This window comes from Marmota monax, unplaced genomic scaffold (genome assembly GCF_021218885.2).
Source record: "Marmota monax isolate L192 unplaced genomic scaffold, Marmota_monax_Labrador192_F-V1.1 WCK01_AAM20220418_F8-fsc00070, whole genome shotgun sequence".
Lineage (NCBI taxonomy): Eukaryota > Metazoa > Chordata > Mammalia > Rodentia > Sciuridae > Marmota > Marmota monax.
In genome coordinates, this window is record NW_026692116.1 from 7,643,291 (window position 1) to 7,667,444 (window position 24,154).

At 34.5% G+C, this 24,154-nt stretch overlaps 1 protein-coding gene across 1 annotated transcript in view; it reads right to left on the reverse strand.

Moving 5' to 3' along the window:
* Positions 1–24,154, reverse strand: part of Dpyd (dihydropyrimidine dehydrogenase) — an 822,495-nt gene that overhangs the window by 236,205 nt on the left and 562,136 nt on the right. The window contains exons 17-18 of the mRNA XM_046462335.2: positions 6,182–6,302; positions 4,995–5,114 (exon numbers count right to left, since the gene is read on the reverse strand). Coding sequence (XP_046318291.1) covers positions 4,995–5,114; positions 6,182–6,302 — 241 coding nt within the window. The remainder of the gene's footprint in view (positions 1–4,994; positions 5,115–6,181; positions 6,303–24,154) is intronic.

The window sequence follows — 24,154 nt, forward strand, 5'->3', positions numbered from 1 at the left end:
TACTTCCTAATAAAAAAATACCAACACTGTATTTTGTGATATAATTGTAGTATGTAATATAAGAACTTAAAGCAATCCTGCCAAAATCTCCACTTACTTGCATATGTGAAAATAGTTATTTAAAGCAATATGTAACTAAAACTTCTGAGTTTTCATTCTATTGTGTTTTTCATCTTCCCGATTTTACACAAATAGTTACTAGTACCTACATCAAAATAAGCTTTAGGTCATGATAGGATCAGGTCACACTGAATTTGTACTTATGTAAGTTCCCAGTGTCAGGGTGCATGCTGCCAAGTTACTGCATGACCACAATAATTTAGCCTACCATTTTAAAACTAATCATAAAATATGCAAAATGGAGGCAATGCCTAAAGTTATTTTCAAACTACTAGATCGAATCACATTTGTGCAAGTTTTCTAAATATACACTCTGTACTAATTTTCAGCCCTACTCCATCACAGAGCTACAAATCACTAGCAATATTTCTAATGTGTGCCTTCTGCTATTAGTATTTCCCATGTCAGTTTTAAATGAAAGCACCATTAGGAGACATAACCATTAAGGTGCTATCAGAACTCAGTGCCCAGTGGCTCACATAGAGAAATTTCAGGGTATTCATTATTTACATGTAGACCCTAAAAACAGCTATGTAATTTGCCATTATTGTTGTTGTTGTTGTTTTGAGAAATATACAATCATTTCTTAGACTTTCTATGATATTCTATTTGTGATCAATAAATTTGGACTGAAAGAGAGGTCAGTCTTAAAGATCATCTTAGGTGAACTACTCAGAAATTAACAATAAACATTTATAAGTATTAATACTGAATGAGATGTGTTCTATTATTTCAACTAAGTTTATACTTAATAATTTCAAGTAAACATCTGAAATTTAAAATTAAGTATAAGATTTTCCTTTTCTTTGGTAAAACAAAATTTTTACAAAATAATTTAAAACAATGAGTAATAAATTTTTTAAGTTTGTTGAAGGTAAATTACTTTGAACCCAAAGTATTAAAGTTCCTTCTTCAGAGCAAATTCAGGACTTCTTATGTGTGTGCATATGTTCAGTAAACAGGATACACACAGGACAACGGAACAACAACAAATCTAAGGAACATGCCTATCTTCCATAATAAAAGCATCCAAAGCACAAGGAACAACAAAACTCCTTCAAATGAGTTTACCCCATGGAAAGATGCTCAATTACTCTTTCTCTTGATGCAGCTGTAAATGAATAAAGGTTACCTTCATGAAGTCAGTTTCAAGAAAGCCATATCTTTAGTTTATGCTATGAAGGACTCATTCTTAACCATCTTTAAAAGACTCTTACCCACAAAGAGGACTTCATGTGAAAATGTCACACCACAGCTGGATAACACCATTTATAGGATGAGTGATAGTAACCAATGAGTTGGGGGCTATATTAAGATGTTCTCATTATTTGGGGACAAGGTCAGAAAAGGAGTTCAAAATTTTAAACAAAACCAGGGGGAAAAAAGAGCCAAACTAAAACTAGGAACAATAATGAATAATTCTCTCAAGGATAAAGATTATAATTAATCAAGTTGCTGATAACATTAGTGTTTTTTCCTAATCTAATAAATAAAATCAATTAATTTCTTCTCCCAGTACTCACAAAAACTCCCCAATCATCCACTCAATCTTGTGGTGATAACATCAATTAACTAATGTTTGATTTAATAAAGTTAGCTGATAACAACTTATCAGTGTTACTACTGTCCAAAGAGAAGAAGAGTATAATGATTCCCTAAAAATCAGTGATTCAGAGAGAAGTTCTTGTATGGTGGAGAGCCTAATTAGCCATCCTAGTTTCATGAAAATACCTCTTATGAATACCAAACAAGATTTCTTTTGATAGTGTTCTCACTATGAAATCACCTGATCTATAATTCAACCTATAAAGGACCCATACTTGTGAACATGAACCTTGCCAGGTATTTCTGGCATGATTGAAATCCAGCTTTATAAATCATTCTCTTATGAGTTTGGTCCATATGTTTGAGCCACCCCCAAGTTCCTGCCCCCATCATAATCACCTACAGGTGAGTTGGGGAGAAAATGTCATTCTAAAGTAGCAAGATAAAAGACCATATCTTAGAAGATGGTCCCAATATTCCCGCTTAGTATAACTCTAAATTGCAACAAGTAAAAGCTGTCTTTTGATTAGCTTAATTACTTATTTTATTTAATGAAATTCTCTTAATACAGCATTTAACTTTCAAACTTTTTCGAAGTAGATACATTTAAAAATGCATTTTATATCATGCTATATACATATGCATATACTGTGTCTAACTGAAAAAGAAGTTTGACCAAAGCTTGTCCTAACTATGAGCAAAACATTAGACATTTTCCTGTTCTATTTCATTTTTCTAAAATGCTGATTCAAGTTTATTCAACTTGATTCCATAACACAGTCATGAGTTGGGAACCAGTGTTTGCAAAGATTGCTCTAGAATGCAGACTAATATTTGAAATAATTCAACTGATATTCCTTAGTTGAGATTTTATCTCCCCAATGCCTGTTACTGTCCCTTATTAGCTAATGCATCTTAAGAGAACAATGCAGAAATGTGACACTTTTCTACAGTGGATTAAAAATGTGCTTTTGGAAGAGGCTGCATAGACACAAATAAAGCTCTCTCATGCTGAGGTTTTCTGTCATGAGAGTATGAAGTGTAGCCATGAGCTGTGATAAAACAACAATAGACAAAGGTTACTTCCCCATTTAAACAAACACAAACTCCTATTTCAAACAGAAATCTCACTCTGAGAAAAAAAAATACAGATTGAATAAGGAGATAGAGCATATATTGAAAGGGTAGAATGTCCTGTCTTGGCAATAGAGAGCACGTGCTATTAGGTTAACTACTGAACTCTGTAGTGTTTACTTAGAAACAACAACAACAACAACAACAACAAACCTGTGACTCAAACAGCTTTTCTAAAAGGAGGCATTCCAGTGTTCTGAGAGAACGCTTGGGAAGATATTAGCACTATGCTGTTTATTTATTTTTTCTAAATCTTGTAAATATATCCAGCATATTTTGTGTGATTTCTAAATTGAAATAGCATTTGAAGTTCTGACAGTCACATCTGATAGACTAGGAATAGTATTTAGCCATTTTTATATTTCATCACTCTTAAAACTTCAAACCATTATTGTTTAGCACAATTTTACTAGCTAGGTTTTGCTATAACTCATTCTGAAGGTGCTTTGTTATAGACATGCTTCCATCCTAAAATATATTATCATTGCCTGTTTAAACTGCTTTTCAGATTCTATTACCTTTAAACTAATGCAAGCATTGCTTTAAAGGAGAAAAACTGTATTAATTTTGTCAATATGGGAAAAGCTATTTTCAAAACAGATTGTTTAATGTGAAGGAACTTAATATAGAACCTATTAGAAATAAGGTACAAGCCCTTAAAAACGTTAGGGATATTTTGTTGTTTAAAATGAAAGTTCCACCAAGGCTTAGCTAAGCTTATAGCCCAAGCGAATATTTATATATGAATTTATAAATCTTAGAAATAGAGTTTTACGGAAATGCTAACAGGCCCTGAGGTATAGCTGAACTTGTTTTCAGATACTGCTATAATTTCCAGTGTGTGTGTGTGCTTAAAGACCGCAACACAAAAGACTTTTCTAATGCTGTAATTTCGTAGTTTTATTAGACTGAGTTATACTATGGGAGAATATTCAGAAATTGCAGCTTAAATGAGAAAACGTGAATGGTGTTACTTATATAAAATACTACTGCAATAGTTCTTTTATTAATTTTTAATGTTCAGCACCCTCAGTGACCTCCTTTATTCTCTTGCTGTCAACATGGCAGGCTGGAAAAATTGAAATGGGCTGACAGAAAACATAGTGCACATTGTGGTCCAACTCCGGAGTCTCTTGCTTCTTTCTGGGGCACTTGCTTACACAGCCTATGTTATTCTGCATCACAGTAAGAGTTAAGGTCCTGTTTGATAGCTCCTGATAAAAGAGAGTGATGTCCTGTCAGGGTCTGAGCAGGTGCTGCTAGTTAGCCTCCCTTGTTCTGACATTGTGGGATGGGCATTCAATTATAAGAAGAATATAACCTTTGGCTGTTGTTGTTTTGTCATGGCTCATGGCTCATGGCTCACTTCATGCTCTCACAACAGAATTCCACAGCATGGACAAAGCCTTATTTGTGTCTATCCAGCTTCTTCCAAAAGCATATTTTGGTCTAATTCAGCAATGCTTTTCTTGAACAGTAGGGCACCACTCTGTTATGTATATTTACCACTTTCTCTATCACCAAGGAGACTAATCCCCATACCAGTACAGTCAAGAACCTCACAGCATTGTCTTGGCAAGGCCAAGTTCACGTTGTCACAGCAACAGAGTGCACAGGGCAAAAAGACCTAACTAGGACCTTGGGATAAAAACTTCTCTGTTTCAAATGCAAGTGTTTGAGAATGAGAAAGAATGTGTAAAGGTGTGAGGTCTGCCAATGTCTTGTTAGCTCAAGCTTAAATGCAATGCTTTAATGGTTTGTTTGGGACACTTGTGAAAACATGGCTTTTTGAAAAAGGTAGATTGTAAAATTCTATGAAGAGTGGAAACTAATTCAGACTATGCAAAAAGTATTATAATTAGGGTGCAAATATTCTTCTCTCAAAGGCCATGGTATTAGCTTTTATAATAAGTGAAAAGAGAACCATGACAATGAGAAATTCTGAAGAAAGCATAGATAGAAGAGAATAGAATTCATTCAAGACCCTATTTCAGCACTCTCTCATCTGATACTAACAGACACTTGAGGATTCACATCCAATTGTTCCATCTGTTATCCACTATTAGGAATATTGACCAGCAATGAGTTATAAGAATTCAAGATTATAAAAGACATGATACCCTTGTTTGCAACATGACCTCCTCACTTTACAGCAAGCTCCAAGGAAGCATAATGTAAAGAGAGACAACCCCTACCTGACACTCCTCCATATGTGGTTCGTTTTCCAGTACCCACTGCTGGCCAAGGTGTGCCATCAGCTTTCAGTCCCATCAGACCTGAGACAGTGTTTGTGGCTGTAACACCATCTGCACCACCTGTGAAAAACACATCAAGGTTTGCCTCCAGTTCTCAAAGATTCCATGATTAAAACCTATTCAAACCCACATGCCCAGAAAAAAATGTACACTCTATCTTCTTGTGGGGAAATTTCCTCTTCTCAAATGTGTACACTAATTTAACTATTACAGTTATGCTTAAAACGTTGGATATTTTTTAAAAGGTTTAATTGCCATGACTTCATTTTCTGAATTATTAGATAGATTTATTGATGTTGAATGTTTTGTATTCTATGTAATTTTCCAGATAATTTAAAATGTCTTTTCCAGTCAGGATGTACTTTCCACAGAATAGAATATAAGCATATTAATCTGTAAAGTCATGCATCAACTGCGTAATTTATGTATTTAATAGATATTTATTGAGCTTGTATTTAAGATGGTGTTCTAGATTCTCTCTCATAAACAGGAAACTCATAAAAAATTTCATAGTGTGGGAACTGGTATCTTTTTCAACCTTATTGAAGACTCAAATACTAGCCAGGCGAGCTGGTGCACACCTGTTATCCCAGCAGCTCAGGAGGCAGAGGCAGGAGGATCCTGAGTTCAAAGCTAGCTTTAGCAATTTATCGAGACACTAAGCAACTCAGTGAGACCCTGTTTCAACATAAAATACAACACAGGGCTGGGGATATGGCTCAGTGGTCTGGGGTCCTTGAATTCAATCCCTGGTACCCCCCACCCCAAAGAAAACCACAACAATTCAAATACTATTACACAATCATCACATTATGGGTTCCTTACTTTGGAGTAATTTGCTGTGACTTTAACTTTGTTTCATAATTTTTTAATCTTTGCAAAACAGGTTTATTAATAAAAATTATAAATGATCTTGTGTTCCCTGGCCAAATATTGGGGTCTATTTATTATCTAAAATCCAGGTGTGACTCTACTACATTTGTGAGATTGATGCTGCATTTAATATTTTTCTTAAAACCTAAGAAAGATCTACACAGATGTTTGTGGAAAAAATATACTCCATTTTGGCCACATAAATCAGGCCAATATTTATCTAACTGGGCAACAGATAAAAGTCTAGTTCTTACCTTCCTTTGCAGCCCTTGCGATGCTCACAATATCAGTGACATTTGGGGTCAACTTGGCAAAAAAAGGAATTTGAACAGCTTGCCTAATCCAGCGACAGATGTTCCGAACCAGCTCTGGATCCTGTTCAAATAGGTCAGTTAAATATAGAACATAATTAAAGAATTGTGATCAAAATGTGTATAAGAACAACAGCAAAGCTGGAGATGTGCAAGACAAATCCAACTTGACAATGAGCTACATGATATATTTCTCAAATTTCTCCTCAGCATTACACCTAGACTCATTAGGGAACTAAGGTTAACACTTCAAGTGAACTGCAAATTCATCACATAAAGGTTAAATTCCTCAAGGGAGTCTTTGGAAAATAAAATTACAAAGAACCAACTGGAAGAAAGTGTTTCTCATTTTCCATTAAATGATATCAGGAATGAAACATAAACTTTTGGTGGCAAGTTCAGAAAACATTACAGAACTTCTAGTGCCTGCATTGGTTTAAGCCTTATAAAAAATATTCAAACTGCCAACTCCCAAGTGAATGATACTCAATCTGAAGCCTGTTGCTTTCATTATTAGAAGACTTTGTCTTGTTGAAATACATTCAAAAGAAAATCTATCTGCAACTTCATCATCCATCCAAATGTGATATATACTCTATTCTAAAATGGAATAATTCAGCCCTGGATTATTTGGGAGCTGCTCAGTAACTTTAGCCTACTTTCATAAATGTTGCCAAGATCTGAACAGCATTTTTTCAACACTCATCTACTTGAAAGAACTGATCAAAATGACAAAATGAAATAAAATATCAAATGCTCATTTTTAAAAGCAAGGAATAGATGTTCCCTGTGCTTGTTTCCTGTGATTTTTCAAGCTTTTATTTTCTCACGGGACAAGTATCATTTAGAGGGAAAACACCTATCCTTTCTATTGAAATAACTTAGTTGTAGTAATGTTCTTTGATTTCAACACACACAATAGTACTTTTTTTTTCATTACTTTGAGTGCAAAATTTATTCTGACAGGTACTGATAATGCACTTTGATAAATTACCTTAAAATATGCAATGGCAATTCATTACTGAACTTGGTAATATTATCTTAACAAGTTAAAATGCTTTTTGAAAAACTAAAAATACAAGAAAATATGGATATGTATCTAAACTATGAAATAGTAGGCAAATATATTATTTATAATTAATATTTTTATATTAAAGAAAGTTGTTCTTTGCATTTTAACCTTTCAAATTTTTTAAGATGAGATTTCTAATGTTTTAATCTTTAGAGAGAACCATTTCATTAGTTTTAATGTGTCTTGATCTGTCATACTATATTATGATAAAAGTTATGTGTTTATGTGCTAAGATCCTTCAATGAGGTAATTTCTGTTGATCATTATCATCTCTTTTCAGCAAAACTTAATACTTTTAACAAGAAATCTTTGGCTTGGCTTGTTCTCCTTTCAGAACAGTAATTTCTTCATTAAACATAAATATTAAAAAGCACTATATGGAATGCTCTACAGGGCATACTGTGCATTATGAATAGTAAAATCTGGAGACTTAGCTGTACAAATTCTAACTCATGAAAATGGAGATCTGCCCCTGCCCATGCAATGTTCATGAAATATTTATAACTGCTGCATTGGCATTATGAAGGCAGTTGCATCTTTGTGACTTTCATTTCTAAGTTATGAATTTCCATGGGACTTAGCCTAGAAATGACAGTAACTCTAGATGATATGAATTGCATGTCCTTTGTGAACGAGCTCTTTAAGGTAGAATTTGACAATAATTTAAAGATCACTTGAATTGCATAATACATGGAAGGTAGCCTGATAAGAATTACTGAAACAAATTTAAAATATTATTTGGTTCCAACAGAGTGAACACTAATAATCTGATATTCAAGTGGCTTTCAATATTACTGACCACCACGTCTTTATAACTTACTTTGAACATTTGTCAGAATGTTTTTCCTGTTGACTACTTGTTTTTTTCACTGGTTGACTACTTGAACCAAGTACCTCTTATCTATGTTTAGCAATTTAGAGTTTGTTCTATTTTTTAGTTTCCTAAAAGTAGACAGTTCCTTGGTAATCGTGACTTATTTGAATCATCTATCTCTTTGAACTAGCATAATGTGACCCTCCTAGATTTCTATGAGTGAGGTTGATGGTGTTCAGATACATTTTGAAAATCTTCATATTTATCCAAACCAGCAGCTGACTAATCATCATAGCTGAAACAAATTTGATTATTAGAGAAGTTTTAAAATAATTTCTGTCAACCATTATTGTGAAATTGACGATTCTGTAAATTGCAAGGTTTTATTTGACAGGTATAATAGGGAATGCTCTAATACAACAAAAATATGGTGAGGCTTATAAAATGATAGAATGAATATGTTTACTTTAGGGAATTAGAGGGTAGAATATAATCATTCACACTTTCCTGTTTCTTCACACTTTTGTTCTGAACATTTAAGATCTAAAAGCAATTAACAGTGTTTCTGCAGTTTCAGCATCTTGACCTTCTCATTTCTAGTAATAGCATGAAATAGCTTTCTCTTTCCTAATAAGCCAGTTTTGAGAATCTTATTGAAATGAGCAAATTTCAGACAATTTCTAAGTCTTTCTAAGAACTTCAGGAAAGGAAGAAAAGTTTCTCTTATCTCTAAAACTGAATCTTAAATAATATCAACACCAACATAAAGCAATGAAAACAAAGCAATTCTTTTTCCATGCCAAAAAGAACTTGCGTCAATGAATCAAGAATGACAAAAACGTGGAATATTTTTTCAATGTATTTTAATGTACCCATCAAAATCTATACTCTGATGAGATTTAAGAAATACCTGAATATATTTTATGATAGATAATATCTTAAAACCACAAAATCTAAGATTACTTTAAAAACTTAGGAGTAACTCTGAAGAAAAATAATAAAAATTATGCAAAAAATATAGCTTAACAAGTCTTTTAGTGATGAATATACATAGAGTCTGCTTGTATCAGTAAATTTTTATTTGCTTTTTCAGGTATCAATAATGCCCAACCCTGACCATTATTTGGAATCTCTTCCATAGCAGCTGCTGGGCTGTGTGTGTGTGTGCATGCACATACACAATACCTTTGTTATCCATGTGTACACCCACAATAGCTCTGAGCAACAAAATGGTTTCCTGTGATAGAAGTCTGTGGTATTAATAGCAGGAAGGCACCTGACGCCCTTAAGGAATGATTGACAGACCTGGGGAGCAACTGGTGATCTTTAGGATACAACATGAGGTGAAGGTTCCACCATACTTGCAAAGTACTGAAAAGTGGATACAAGTATCCTAGAGACAAATTTGGCCCATTTGAACATTTTACTCACAACAGCTTAGTGTCTGCTTGCAGTTGATATGCTCTGGAAGAAATTCCTATGAATACCAAACAACACACCAACAGATATTAAGAAATGTAGCACTAAGTACATTGCTTGCTGCAGTGGTTTCCATTGTGCAAAACTGGTTATTTTTAAAGTTTTACTTCTTAATTAAGGATATGAGATAATTTTTCATTCCTGGAAATATTGTGCCTCTATTTCCATCTTAAAGGGATTCTATAGAAAGGACCCACCTTTCTACTTTTGAGTCCCTTAAGATGACCTCTCCATTGTAGGGCAGGCAATTACTTGGGGCATCAAATCTCATTGGTTTCATGCTCTCCACAAAGGAAGAAGCCCTATAGAATAAGACTGTGAAAATTTCTTGATAAGCTAAATTACAAGTGAAAATTTTGGCTTGAAGAAACATTTCTCTCCAATTTACCTGGTAATTTTCACTCTGTACAATTCTTTTCAAAATGGATTTCTTAGAAGCTGGCATTACAATGAGTTCACAGAAAAATTTTACCAGTTATAAAATGTTTTCCACTAAGGAACTCCTAAGTCTTAATTCACATGACATGACAAGAGGTGGCTAGCATTTTTTTTTCATGTCTCCTTTTCTGATGGAGAAAAATGGAGCTCGGAAGTTTAATCTGATAACCAATTTCATCTTCTTAATTTTCTTTCCCATTATCATGTTCTAAACTATCGTCTTCTTTAGCAAAATTGCTCCCCAAAGTGAAATTCAGCTATCAATTGTAAACTAGAACTATAAAAGGTTTCTTTTTCATTTATACCTGTAAGACTAGATGTAGCTGCAAAGTAATAGGCAAAAGGATGTATTTATCCTACTGTCAACAAAATAGGGTAGAAAAGAGTTAACTATTCCTAGTAGCCAACTACTCTAGGTAAAATTTCAGTGACTATTAAAAATGTGATGAAATGCAGATGTTTTAAATTATATTTTAGCAAGGATCCTTCTTGAATCTCTTTTTCTGACTTCAGCTTGCTAACAATGGTAAAACCACTTTGGAATGCTCTTTGGTGGTTTCCTATAAAGATATTCAGGGACTTGCCAACTGATCAAGAAGTCCCACTCTTAATTATACATCCAAAATACATGAAAACACAATTCCACACAAAGACTTGCATATGAATGTTCATAGAATATTTTTCAAGATAGCTACAAAAATGAAAACAACCCCAATATCCATCAATATGTGAGTGAATAAACAAGTTGTATATATTCACACAACAAAATAATATTCAGCAGTAACAATAAATACACTACTAAATTCTGGCATAACTTGAAATTGATTTTAAAAAAGATGAGTTAAAAAAGATGAGTTAAAAAAGTACACAAAATAATACATGCTATATGTGAGTAGACTTATATGCAATACAGAAAATGAAAAACTATGCTGCTAGAAAGCAGAGGAGCAGGTGCTCTGTCTGACTGAGGTTTGGGACTGGTGGAGGTGGAAAGAGGCACAAGACAATTTTTGACAGTGATGGAAATATTCTATATCTTGACTGTGATTTTCAAAGGTATAGACATGGGTCAAAACACTGCAAACTCTATCTTAAAAGGTGCTCATTTTATTATAGGCAAATTGGATTGCCATAAAACTTCATGTAAATTTTTAAAATAATTCTGAGGGGACTCATATAGACTGAACAGTAAAAGCGGGGACATTCTAAGCAATGTGGGTTCTATACTTTCAGCAAATATTGACCATGAGGCATTGCAATTAGTCTGTTCTATATACTAACATGAGTGGAATAAGGAGGTCACAGCACACTAAGGACTAACTCAGGCATATAATGAAATACGTGTTGAATGTTCAGTATCAAGAAAAAGATTTTGATCCTGCTTTATCATTTCAGACTATTTCAGAGCATGTAGAATAGTACTTGGTACATTGTAGGCATTTATCAAATACTGCTGAATTAATAGAGATTATACTGCAAAATTTGACAATGACATTTCCTTTTTTTTGTTTTCTTTTTTTCCTTTTTCTGAGATAGGCTCTCTCTAGGTTGTCCAGTCGGGACTTGAACTCATGATATTCCTGCCTCAGTCTCCTGAGTACTGTGATCACAATCATCTGCCACTATGCCCTGCTTGAAACTGCCTTTCTTATTTCTATTTACTTAGAAGAAAGTTTAGAGTATAATAAAGTTATTGGGTTCAGGGTAATCTAATAACAATTACTTTACACACTATGAATTATGTCAGACAGGAGAGATATAAAGATACTATCCCTATTCTTAAAAAAATAAAAATAAAAATACTTTGCAATCCAGAGGAGAATAATACATATAACAAATACATATTGTGATTATAAAATGTTGTAAGCATATGTATAATAGACATGTATCTATGTACACACCATTCAAACTGACAACAAACACACAAACACATGCACATGCCTATTTCCTTGTGCCTTAAGTAGAAGGCAGCACAGGCTCACCTATGTCTTGGGTCCTCCTCAGGCACGCATCATTGACTCTGATTCTCACTTAAGGCTTTTTCTCAATCCCCCCACTCAGAATGCCCTTCTCTTGCCTTTTGAGAAACACCCTTTGAAGCAACCCCTTAGGACCAATCCTCCCATCCTGTCTCAGTCCAGGGTGGCTTAAATGACTGCCTCTTTAGTGCTTCCATAACATTTCTTTATTACTGCATTTATCACAGTTTGATAATCACCATCCCTGTTTTATAATCAATGTCTCTCCATTAGACTATTAGTCTTTTAAGGGTTATATCTTACTCTGATCCTAATCCCTTAGCACAGAACCTGAGACATGAAAGACACTCAACAAACATTGTGTTGAATGAAAGAATGAAGAATTCTTAATTATATACCAGCTTTTCTCATTGAGGGGCAAAACATTAGTCTCTCTTCTTCACTGAAGCCAAAATAAGTTGGAGATACAGGATAGCAGTAGTTCTTGCTCTCCCACCAGTGGAGTTTGGAAACAGTCTCTTAATGCTCTCCATCAGTTAGCAAAAGTGTTTGGAAGGCACTTGTCCCTAATGTGGCCTGTAAGTCCATAAAAACCTCCCTGAGGGCTCAGACAGCACATGACCTTTATGTTTGAATCTTAAGGATATTGAGCATTTCTCCAGTCTCTATCTTTAACCTTTTATCATTCTCCAAACTCCCCATCCTTGGTTCCTGGTGTCTAGTGGGGGAGGAGAGTTTGCCCATATTCTTCCCAGTGAAAGGGGATTTTGTATTCTTCTAAATGCATTTTTTTTCAATGTGCCAATATGATAGTGCTGGTTTTTCTTGCTTTCAGACAGGATTTCCCTAGTGTACCACTTCTCTGACATGCTTAGTATTGGTGCTTTCCATTCCCAAGTGCTTGGTCTCAGAAGCTTGCATTTTTATTCAATGAATGAGAATTGACATTCACTGCTAAGATGACTCCTATCTGCTAGGTGTTTTGAGTCACTGTCTTTATCCTCTGTAATAAGTTTCTGGTTCTCTGACTACCTCTCTGCTAGCTCCCAGATGGCAATGCTAATGGTAGTAAAGTTGGAAAGGATCTTATTTGACCAATGAACTATCAATGAACATCTCCTGCCCACAGTTCATGCACTATTTTAGCCAGTAAATGTCTTAGAGGTCTTTTCCTCACACTGCAATTACTATCTTTTTATGTAACTGCCTTCAGTTTCTATTCTAGCAAACCCCACATTGCATCCAAGAAACAGAAGCTAAACTCAGTCCCTGAAAGTTAGATGGCATACTTCCATTTAAAAGTCAACTTTTTAAATGGTAGAGGAATTATATAACCTTTCTTCAGAACTGATGAGTACTTATGCTAAGGTGACAATTAGGATCTGAAGAGATCTTATAAAACAGATGCAAAAGCAGGTAGCAGATACAGGTAGATACCACTCAGATCTTCTTTCAGAGACTTGCCCAGCTTCCAGAATGGAGTGGGCTGACAGCCTCTCATTGTTCACTTCTTTAAGTCTGCCTCAATCTTGAGTTGAAGTCCTGTTTCTCTAAAGGATGAAGGACAATGGCAGGACAAGTGAGGTACAAGGTCCCACAGGCTTCTGTCCAATGTGGGACTCCTCCAGTAGGAAATCTTTGCTCCCAATTGGGCTGTCAGAATTTTCTCAAATCTACATCAGGGCTGACATCTACCCTTGCCTCATCCTTTTCTTTTCACAGGCACGACTCCCCAGTAAACCTTTTGCCCTTCTACTGATAGGTAGCAGATAGTGAAGTTAAAGGGATAATTCTATAGACAGGGCCAATGTACTGGCACTCCACATGTTTTCTCTTAAGAAGCAATTCACCCAAAGCCATTCTGGCCCTGCTCTGACTTAAGTCAATAAGAATATGTTACATTCCTCTGCAAACAACCTGGTATCTGTAGAGCTGTTCTCAGGCCCCAGGAGGGTAAGCCTTTGCCCTGTTAAGAAGGACAAAGGTTACCTGTTGAGAAGAAGGACAAAGGTTACCCTGAAGGGGGGACTTTTGTGAACTTTATATAGACCAATAATTCCAAGACCCACAAAAACAGGATAACTAAAAGCAAAGCCTACTGACTATAAAGTCTGAAAGAATAAGTTCCAGTTAGAAATGTTCAGCGTGGACCAATGTCACTGAGAGCTGCCTTTACATATTTAGCATGTCATTATAAGAGTAAAACCTCCACCATGGGTTTTGCTTGAGAACTTGTGGGTAAGTCCATGAGCAGCAGAGACTTAGAAATGTGATGCAATCCTACTGTCAGTCAAAAGTTGAGAAGTGGGACCTGAAAAACTTTCCTAAGATCTCCCAAAAACTAAGCAACAAAGGGGTAGCATACTGTTCTCCTCTTTGAAAATATCTTTTTCCCTTTCCATGGGGACATTTTTCTTTCTCCTCTAATAAACTTTGCTGTACTTGAAATACATTTTGTGTTTTGAAACTTACTCCTGTGAGGACACCCGAGCCAAGAGACAGGACATGACCCCTGGACCATTGCCGGCAACAGATCTTTCAGTTTTGTCTAATTCCTGGTGGTCTCCACTGCTAGTATTATCTGCCATGCAAAGAGGGTGCCATCTATAGTTTGCTTATTATGAGGTTATGCAGCACAATCTGGGAAATCTAAATATTGTAGAGGCAGGCTGTGCACATATTCTACTGATACCACCAATAGATGCTCAAAATTGTGGGCCAGCTGAGCTGAACTGAACCCCAGCAAGTTTCCTAATCACAGCTTAGAACACACTAAATCATTTCAGCAGGTAATGAAGTGCAGGCAGCTGCCTGCACTACTATGTATGGATTTATTTTGGATGAGGGCAAGTGAGTATTTAAGTGTATAATAAGGAGTTTTTATTCTTTGCAGACTTCAGGCAGCTTGGAATTTGTTTTCTTAATGTAGAGCATTAGTGTAAACACTGTAACAATTGATATTTTATACATCTGTCGGTCTATTCACTTTGCTTATGTTTTCCAGCACTAGAGTTGGGAAACAACCACAAGCATAAAACCTCAGTATCTTTATAATCCCATATTGGTGTGAATGATTAACCAATCCAGGGAGGAGGCTAGTGTAAAACAGCATTCTGCCCTGGAGCACCCACTATGCTGATAGACACATTTAGGATGAAGAGAGTCTGGGGAAGTCATGCTTCTGTCCTGGGAACTTGATGAAATTCAAGCAAGAAAGAATTACCGCAGAGGCAATTTTAAATAACAGCAGAGAAAACCTCAATCCCTTGGCAATGAATGGTTTCAGCTAAGGAGAACTCATCCATAACAAGTTGGTACAGTTCCTTAAGGAATTTCTTCCTACTGCGGCTATAAGAGCAGGAAAGAAATGTCTAGGACTTTTCTGTTTGTTTGTTCTTGCCAGCTCTTTGGACTTATTTTGCTCTTTGAGCTGAAAATGATTTGGAGATACTAAAAGTGGGGTAACTTTGTAAAAAGACTGTATGTGAAAACATGAGATGAGGAAATGTCTAAACATGGCCTTTTATAAATGTGATATTCATAAGCTCTTGACATAAACTTCATGAATACTAGATTTTACTTGAACCATGAACAATTCTTTACCAATTTATTTACACTTGTGTGGTGGTTTATAAGAGTATACATCACAAGATGTGTGTGTGTGTGTGTGTGTGTGTGTGTAAAAAGGAGTTATCTATTTTAAATTCAGGTATCAAGGAAACATGGTCAGTGGTGCACCCCATATTGGGAGTTTATTACAGATATACACAGAGAAAGTAAGAAAGAGCCTGAAATATTTTGGTAATGCAGACCCATTTCTCTGGGGACTAGGATTTTTCTCATTCATCTTGTAGGACATACAGCAGCTCTTTAGACTAGCTTTTGCTTTCTTATTCCTTTTAGAGTGGGTGTCTATTGATTTAAGGATTAGAAACCACAATGCTAATGAATCTGCTTTTATTTCACAGCATCTTTCTTTTCATTTCTATGTCTACTCTTATTACCTTATTGCCTTTTCTCTTGTCCAATTCAATTTTTCTGCTATATATTCTAGAATCCATATGTTTTGAAATTAAACCCACAAAGAAGAATCACTGCCAACCATGTGCTTCTTAATATTTTGCCTTCCCAACATTTTGTTTCCTTTCTTATTTTGTGGAGAACTCCCACCCTATGGAGCCTGGATGTGCCACAGTAACTGGCTCCCATTATGTGAGCCATTAGAGAGAGAGTTCTCCGCTCTACTCTCTTGCAACCAAGTATATGATCTATAGTGGGCTAATGGAAGCTTCAAACAAAAATTTTAATCTCTCCATCAGAAAAGTAGCCAAGTTTCATTTGTGGTGACATGTGGTATGCTGTCTCTTGACAGCACCCAGGATGGCAATAGGGATGGGCAACAGCACTAGCAGAGACTGCCTGTTAGCTGTATAATTCTTGGTGCCCTCCTTTGGACCCTTTGGTTTCTGCCCCTTTTCTGAGTCTACATATCCGTCTACATCTACATTCCTACTTTCTCTGATTCTTTCAGACATCATATAGCCAGAGTCAGTTTCTGTTCCTTGCAATTAGTGATTGCTCTAGGCAGTTAGCCACTGTCCAGTATAAAATGGCCTGAGTGCCTGAATTATGGTCTCACACTCCTTCAAGGGCTGTTGACCTTTTTTTACTTAGTCCATATATAGTCTCTTTTTGCCCAAGATACATTATCTGAGCCATGGCAAAGGTAGCCAAGACCCATGCTTCTGTGGCAGCTCATGTACCAAATACTGCCTATGACCATTCTCCTTGAGAAAAGAGCTAAGGGGCTAGAAGACATCAAAGCAAGGTATCAACTTTGTCCTCAAAGTACTTACAATCAATATATAACCACTGAGGACCTTGAAATCTTGAAATTTGTTAGAATCAGTAGAATATATATGTGGCCTTTAGGATTATATATCTAGTCCTCTGTAAATCATTTAGCATTTGAATATGTCATAATGAGCAATCCTCTCATACAATTCAAGAGACCCTTACAGAAGGAAGTGATATATATCAGCCACATCCAGGAAAGTTTAATTTGAAATTTATTAAGAATAGCTATGATTTCTTAAAAGATGGATATGTAGACAGAGAATGGTAATATAGCCCATAAGGGAAAATATCTTGAGGCATTGAAATTAAATTAAAATATGATCTCCTTTTCACTCTGAATACCTGCATGATTACCAATTCGACAAGGATCTTTCATTTATCCCAACTCAACTTTATGCAAGTGCCTGAAGCCTATGTTGTTGATAAAACAGTTGATGAAGCTTGCATAAGGGAAAAATCTTCAAACTGCTTGATATACAAAATCATATTAGTACTAAAAACAGATGGGTATTTACTTTTGCAATATTCAACAAATGTAAAGTACCCAAAGGACTGTTAAAATTAGAGAGTTTAAAACTTTGCATTTTTTTTTCATTTAAATAGGAGCACTATGGTGATCTTTACTGGTTTATATAATTAACACCTAGATGTAGAATACCTCATTAGATTTTTGGATAATCTAGGCAAAGACCGCATTCAGCATTATAGAGAAGATTTCATCTTATACCTTCCTAGTTGCTAATATTCCCAGATCTTAATATGCAACATTTGAAATCACATATTTCTTATTGCTTTGTCTTTTTTTAATAAGTAAAGGAATTGTGGGAATACAGAAAGGTATTGAATCTGGTCCAATGTCCTTGATTGGGCACCTGCAAGCACCTGCAGCTAACTGGGTAAGCTTTATGAACAGTATCATTTTGATATAAAAAAACAGACAGAAAAAACAACCCCAATTTGCCACTTTTTTTAAAGAGAGAGAGAGAGAGAGAGAGAATTTTTAATATTTATTTTTTAGTTTTCGGCAGACACAACATCTTTGTTTGTATGTGGTGCTAAGGATCGAACCCCGGGCCGCAAGCATACCAGGCGAGCGAGCTACCGCTTGAGTCACATCCCCAGCCCCAATTTGCCATTTTTAATGTGTATACAAAGTGAATGGGAACCTACATTAACAGTAGAGTGATTTGATTATTTTTATTTAGTGTGTTATTATTTTTATTTCTATAGTGTGTGTGTGTGTGCGTATGTGTGTGTCTATGTGTCTGTGTATGTGCATACAGAGGTTTAGGGCAGACAACAAAAGTGATTATAGTTAAGTGATTCACCAAATGGTACCAGTCTAAATAACGCTTGTAGAACAACAATAGATAAGGGATGGAAAGGAAAAGACCCTAAAGCATGGCAGTGAAATGGAAAGAGAGCTAGTGTACATGAAAGGAGCAAGGAGAAGACCTGCTTAGAAGTTTACCCCAGAGTTAAGGCTCAGTTTGCAAAAGATTTTGTGCCTATCCTTAAATGATAAAAGACAGAAGACCATATGTTTAAATCCATGTTTTAGAAACATAGCTCTCATATATGTCTGTGGATGTGCAGGATAAGATAGAGTACAAGCAAAAAAGACCAATCAGAAAGAGAAGGGCCAAAAGCACAGAATATTAATGAGGCATGTTGTTCTGGGGATTGAGGGAAGGGGAGAGGTTTGGATGTGGGAAAAATGGTGGAATGAGATGGACATCATTACCCCAGTAACATATATGATTGCACAAATGGTGTGACTTTATATCATGTACAACCAGAGAAACAAAAAGTTGTGCTCCATTGAATCAAAATGCATTCTGCTGTCATGTATAAGTAATTACAAAAAATGAAAATAAATAAATATCCATTTAGAGAGAAAAAAAGCAAAGAATATCTAAAATTGGAGGATTTCAAGCAAACTATGATATAATTTTAAGAAAAACTTTTAAGAACAAATTAGAATTGGGAATAAAAATCAAGAACATATCTGTAGATCCTTATTGTGGGGGTATTAGTAATTAGTAATTTCATCACAAAGTGACAAATATAAGACAGACAGACTGGAGGTTGCAAAGATAATGAAAGAAATTTAGGTCACTCCAAGACATCTACTTGAAAAAAATATGGTTGAGTTTAAAGTTTATAATTTAGTTCTCAGGATGGAGTTTTGGAAACATAGAGTTAGGAGTTATTATCATTCATATGGTACTTGAAGTCTGTGAACAAATTAGAAGATGGAAAGAAAAGGGCTCTGTGATCATTGATATGAATATGTAGCATCTTTGCAACGGTCAGAGAGAAAAAATAAACAACTAGAAAAAAATACAACAGAGAAGAAAAGCAACTCCAATAAAAGAGATGTGAATAGGACCTGATATAAAATACTGCAAAGAAATCATGAAGAATGAGAATTTCAAGAGGCAAAATTGTCCCACTTAAAGTCATCAGTAATTTGTGAGTATACAGTCAGAGAGACATAAAGATGGAAGGCAGATTGCAGTTGGTTAGGAATATCTGCAAAAATATATAAAGAAAACCATCAACAAAATTAATCTGAACTATCAGAATCTTACTTGATATTTAAAAAGTATGTAACAAGTATTTTTGAATTAGTTATTTTATATTTATCACAACTAGAATTAATACCATGATGAAAAAGTTAATTTGCTAGGTTACGAAGACCTGCATATATGAAAGGAGAAAGAGACAATATGTCATTTTTAAAGGTATCAGTTGTGACTTAAGCAACAACTCTAAATTCTTACAATACGACAGCCAGAAACTCAAAGAATAAACTTTGTTAAGTGAACATATTACTGAAATTGCAGGCTTAGATAGGACTCCAAAATTATCTACATCATTCCCAAACAATATCAAAACTAACACACACACAACAGTTACTGATTTACCAAGTACGCTCACATATATTAACTTCATTGTGCCTGACTCATTGGAGCGTACTGTTTTCTTCAAATCATCCCTAGTGAGAGACAGAGTAGGATGATTCTCACAATACTCATGCTCATCAAATTCACACGAATCTATCCCACTAAAGATTAAAATCATATCTTTTTGTTTTACCTTGAGAGAAAAAACAAGATCAAATCTTTACCATAATTGATACAATTCTTCTATATTAAATCTTTCTCCAAATGTTATTTTTAAAAAAGCATTCTCCTAATTATAAAAGATGAGTTCTTAATTATTGTGGAAGAAAGTAAAAGCTTGAATAAAAATAAAAATTACTCATAATGAAACAAGTAAACAACAGCAATAATTAAAATGTGTATTTCCTTCTATTTCCTTTGAGTAAAGAAATGTTAAACATTTTCAGTTACATAGCTTTCATTTTATAGTATACCATGTACATTTCCTATGTCAATGAACTTTTAAAAAATGTCCTTTTAATATTCACATAATAATTTCTGTAGTATATAAACATACTCTATTTTACTTTTTTATTTATTTCCCCCCCTTTTTTTTACTTTTGAGATTGTTTTCAGATTTTGTTAAAAATAATACTGAGCTAACCTTTTCTGTATGCATGGTGCTCATAATTCCCTTGCTTTGGTTGCTAGGTGCTTTTTTTTTTTCCAAACAAAACAAATTTTTACTAAAAGCAAGCAGACAAAAATAGGCATTTAGAAGGTATCACCTCCTAAAAGACCTAGGTTGTCAATATCCCTGAGTGTGACACTAGTGGGAATTTATGAAGTTGTACATTACCATGGGGACAACTGGAGAAGGACACAGAGGTAGATCTTTCAATTGATGCAAAGCACCCATCTATAATCAAACAATCAGTCTTTAACATCTCCTCTTTCCCCAGTAAGACAGGGTAGATCATGTAGGGCTTTCATGTCTAGATAAATATAGATCCTTCCTCAACTTTCATATGAATCATCAAATTCCCACCTACACCACTAAGATATCTAAATATACCTATTCATAATGGCAATACTATGAACCTTATACATGAAAGGGATCCATTTTAAAACAGTACTATTACATTATGGTCACAATTCTTTCTAAGAAATAAACCATAGAATATGTTAAACATATGAACCATGATACACAGTCCAAACCAATCACTATATAATGTATTAGGACAGTCATCTTAATCCACTTATTTTTAACTACCAGGCCAGAATTTATTAATGTCATTTCCTCTATTTACAATGCCCTTCCCTATTCACATCATGCACACTTGTTAAAATCATTAAGAGAATTAATTTTCTCAATTATCTCTCCTTAGGGATATATATATTTCTATTTTGATGGCTCAATAGAAACATATTAAATAGATGAATAAGTGAATATTACTTGTGATATAACGGGACAATATGATAAAATATTTGGAAAATATGAATAGGGTTATACATTACCAAGACACATTAGTTAAAATAAGTAACAGAGCTCCAACTAGTAAGTGTGAGGGTGTAGGGGGAGAGTGTAGCTCAGACTACCTAAAATACAGGTGTGTTTTTAGGAAGCATCCTCCCCAAACTCTTGTTAATCATCTGAGAGGTGTATGCTTACTTTTATATAATTAAATCTACTTAAAGTTTATTAAAAAATTTACTGTGATTATGTTGCAATTAGTCTGTGTAGAAAACAATAATCTGAATTTCTGTTAATCTATCATACCAGTTCTTCATATCAAGGGATTTTTATTTCATGTCTTTGTTTCATTGCACATTTACTAAAGCTAATATTTTGCTTAAAATATGACAAGTTAGTGAAAATATATCTGAGGGTAATGAGAGGTAACTTCTGACTATTACTTCCTGGTTTTGGGGACAATTTGGTAGGATGAATTTAAGCCTAAAGCTCTATCAAAGAAGGCCAAAGAAGATGCATAATGGTAATTTGAATTTTGTTAAGATTTCATGAATATCAATGAACATTACAAAATATATTTTAGAATATGAAAGTGCTACCAATTTGAATCTTGCATAAACTCATTTCTATGGTGATGCCATTAGCTTTGAATTAACCATATTAGAGCCAGAATAGCCATTTATATTACAAGCACATTAAACATCAAGTATATTTCTCTTTGGGATGTAATCAAGAGTTATAAATGTACACTCTTAACTTTCCTTAGTTCCTATATTTAATCCTGGATTAGAGTGATACTAGAGGAGTACTCCTGGTTACTAAAGAGTAAGGGTAAGAAATAACTTTGAGTCATCATAAATAATCATCACAATAGACAAATGTCTAAACCTACATTTGAAACTCAAAATCACACAAAAAAGAATGACAATCATATCATTTTACCATATTTATAAATCTTGATCAATATATAAATTTACAAAGAATGTAAATATTTTGATATTATATTTCCATGATATTTCCCATCACTCTACAACACCAAAATCCTGAAAATCTCAAGTCCAAACTTGACCACACTATTGATTATTATGCAGACATATAAAATTTTAACATACAAAGAATAATTTATCTATGTTCTTTATTTCTTATTTCGGAAATGGACAACTGTTGGAGATTAAATATTCTGTATTTCATCCTGATATAGTATAAAATGAGGTCATAAAAATAAATAGTGACTATTCTGACTATAAAAGTCAGGGTGTGCTCCTTTTCAATTAGCAGAAGCTCCAAGGAAATTGTAAAGATGGTTGTCTGTTCCCTTCTATATAATTTGCTTGTTGTGGCTCATAGTCATAGTTATTGCTTAATGAAAAACTGAACTTGTGTAGTAACTAAAGTATGTGCATGGTTAACAATCAGATATCATCAGCCACACTTATCTTGTTTTCATAGCAGTGTTTGCCACTTGTTGCATGTTGCACAACACACCTCTAAGAACCTTATTTGGTGATACTATTTAATTCATTCATTTAACAAATATTTTTTTCATTTGCTACTCTGTCAGGGCTTAATAGTAAATAAGACAATGATACTGTTCTCATGGAGCTTCCATTCTAATGGAAAATACAAGGAAACATTAACAAATGCATAATTTCAAGTAGGAGATACATATAGTAGAGCGAGAGGATAAGGGGAGAGAAGGAGCCTGGGATTTAGGCATGGTATATTAGAGATGTAAATTCATGTAATTAAGATTTTTCTTTGCTCAAAGAATTTGAGGTTTTCAAAGTTAAAGATCCTAGTTTTCATTTTCAATAACAACCAGGGGAAGCAATCATAATACTAATACTCAAAGGTACAACAGAGGCATTAATCACTATCAAAATATCCATAATTTTACATAAAACTTTATTAGAATGAAATGCTACTTCAGGGCTAAAGTTATGCTGAGATGGCTTATATAATCATTGCTTGTTTCTGCTATCCAGCTTTGTGTAATGCAAGAACACAAAACTGAGATACAGGTGTTAGAAAGCTTGTAAAAGTTGGGTACATTCATAGTCAAGTGACTCATACTAGCCTCACTGTATGATTCAAATGTTTTGCAAAGCTACATATTGTCATACTTTATATGAAATCTTTCACAAAGAGCTAACACTGTAGATGTTTGCATTCATGTTCATATGGGTTACAGGTAGGGGGTGAGATTTCCATTTTAAAAGAGAAAAGGAGGAAGGAAGACTAAAGAAGACCAGACCTAAGAAACTGAACTCTTTAAAGCACTGTGACATTGTGTTTTGCTACAAATTAAATGATGATGCTATCTGCTTAGAGAAGCTAAAGAATAAAGGGTAGCTTCTCTTCTGATATAATATAGGTAATATAAAATTAATTGAGTGTTATGCTTTTATTAAGGATATAACTGATTAAAGTTCTACTTAGAAGCTCTGTAATGCTTAGGTTATGGTGGGTGTTCACAGAATTACCACTTTGTAGTGTTAATGGGAGATTCTTGTCACTATCTCACCTATAACTAACTAGAAAATCTCTTCCATCAGAAGAATGCTTTATCTCTCGTCTTAATGTTTGTATATATAGATCTTGTTCATCCCAACTGAGACAATCATTGTTAGTTATCCTCTAACTGCATCCTTGGGAACACTGAGAATTCGTCTGATATTTCTATGCCTTGGTCCACTGTTCAGAACCATGTGTAGCTCTTGCCCAGCTCTTGTATTTTTAAGCCCTGAATTCTGAGCTGCTTTTTTAAATGATGGCACACACATGAGGTCTCTGTGGTAATTTTCCTGCTTTCATTTTTTAAATTCATCCCCTTAAAAATGCCATAATGCTTTTAATTTTTTTTAAATAGCTAAAACAGCTAAATAAAAATGTATGTGTATAAAGCAATTTAAAAT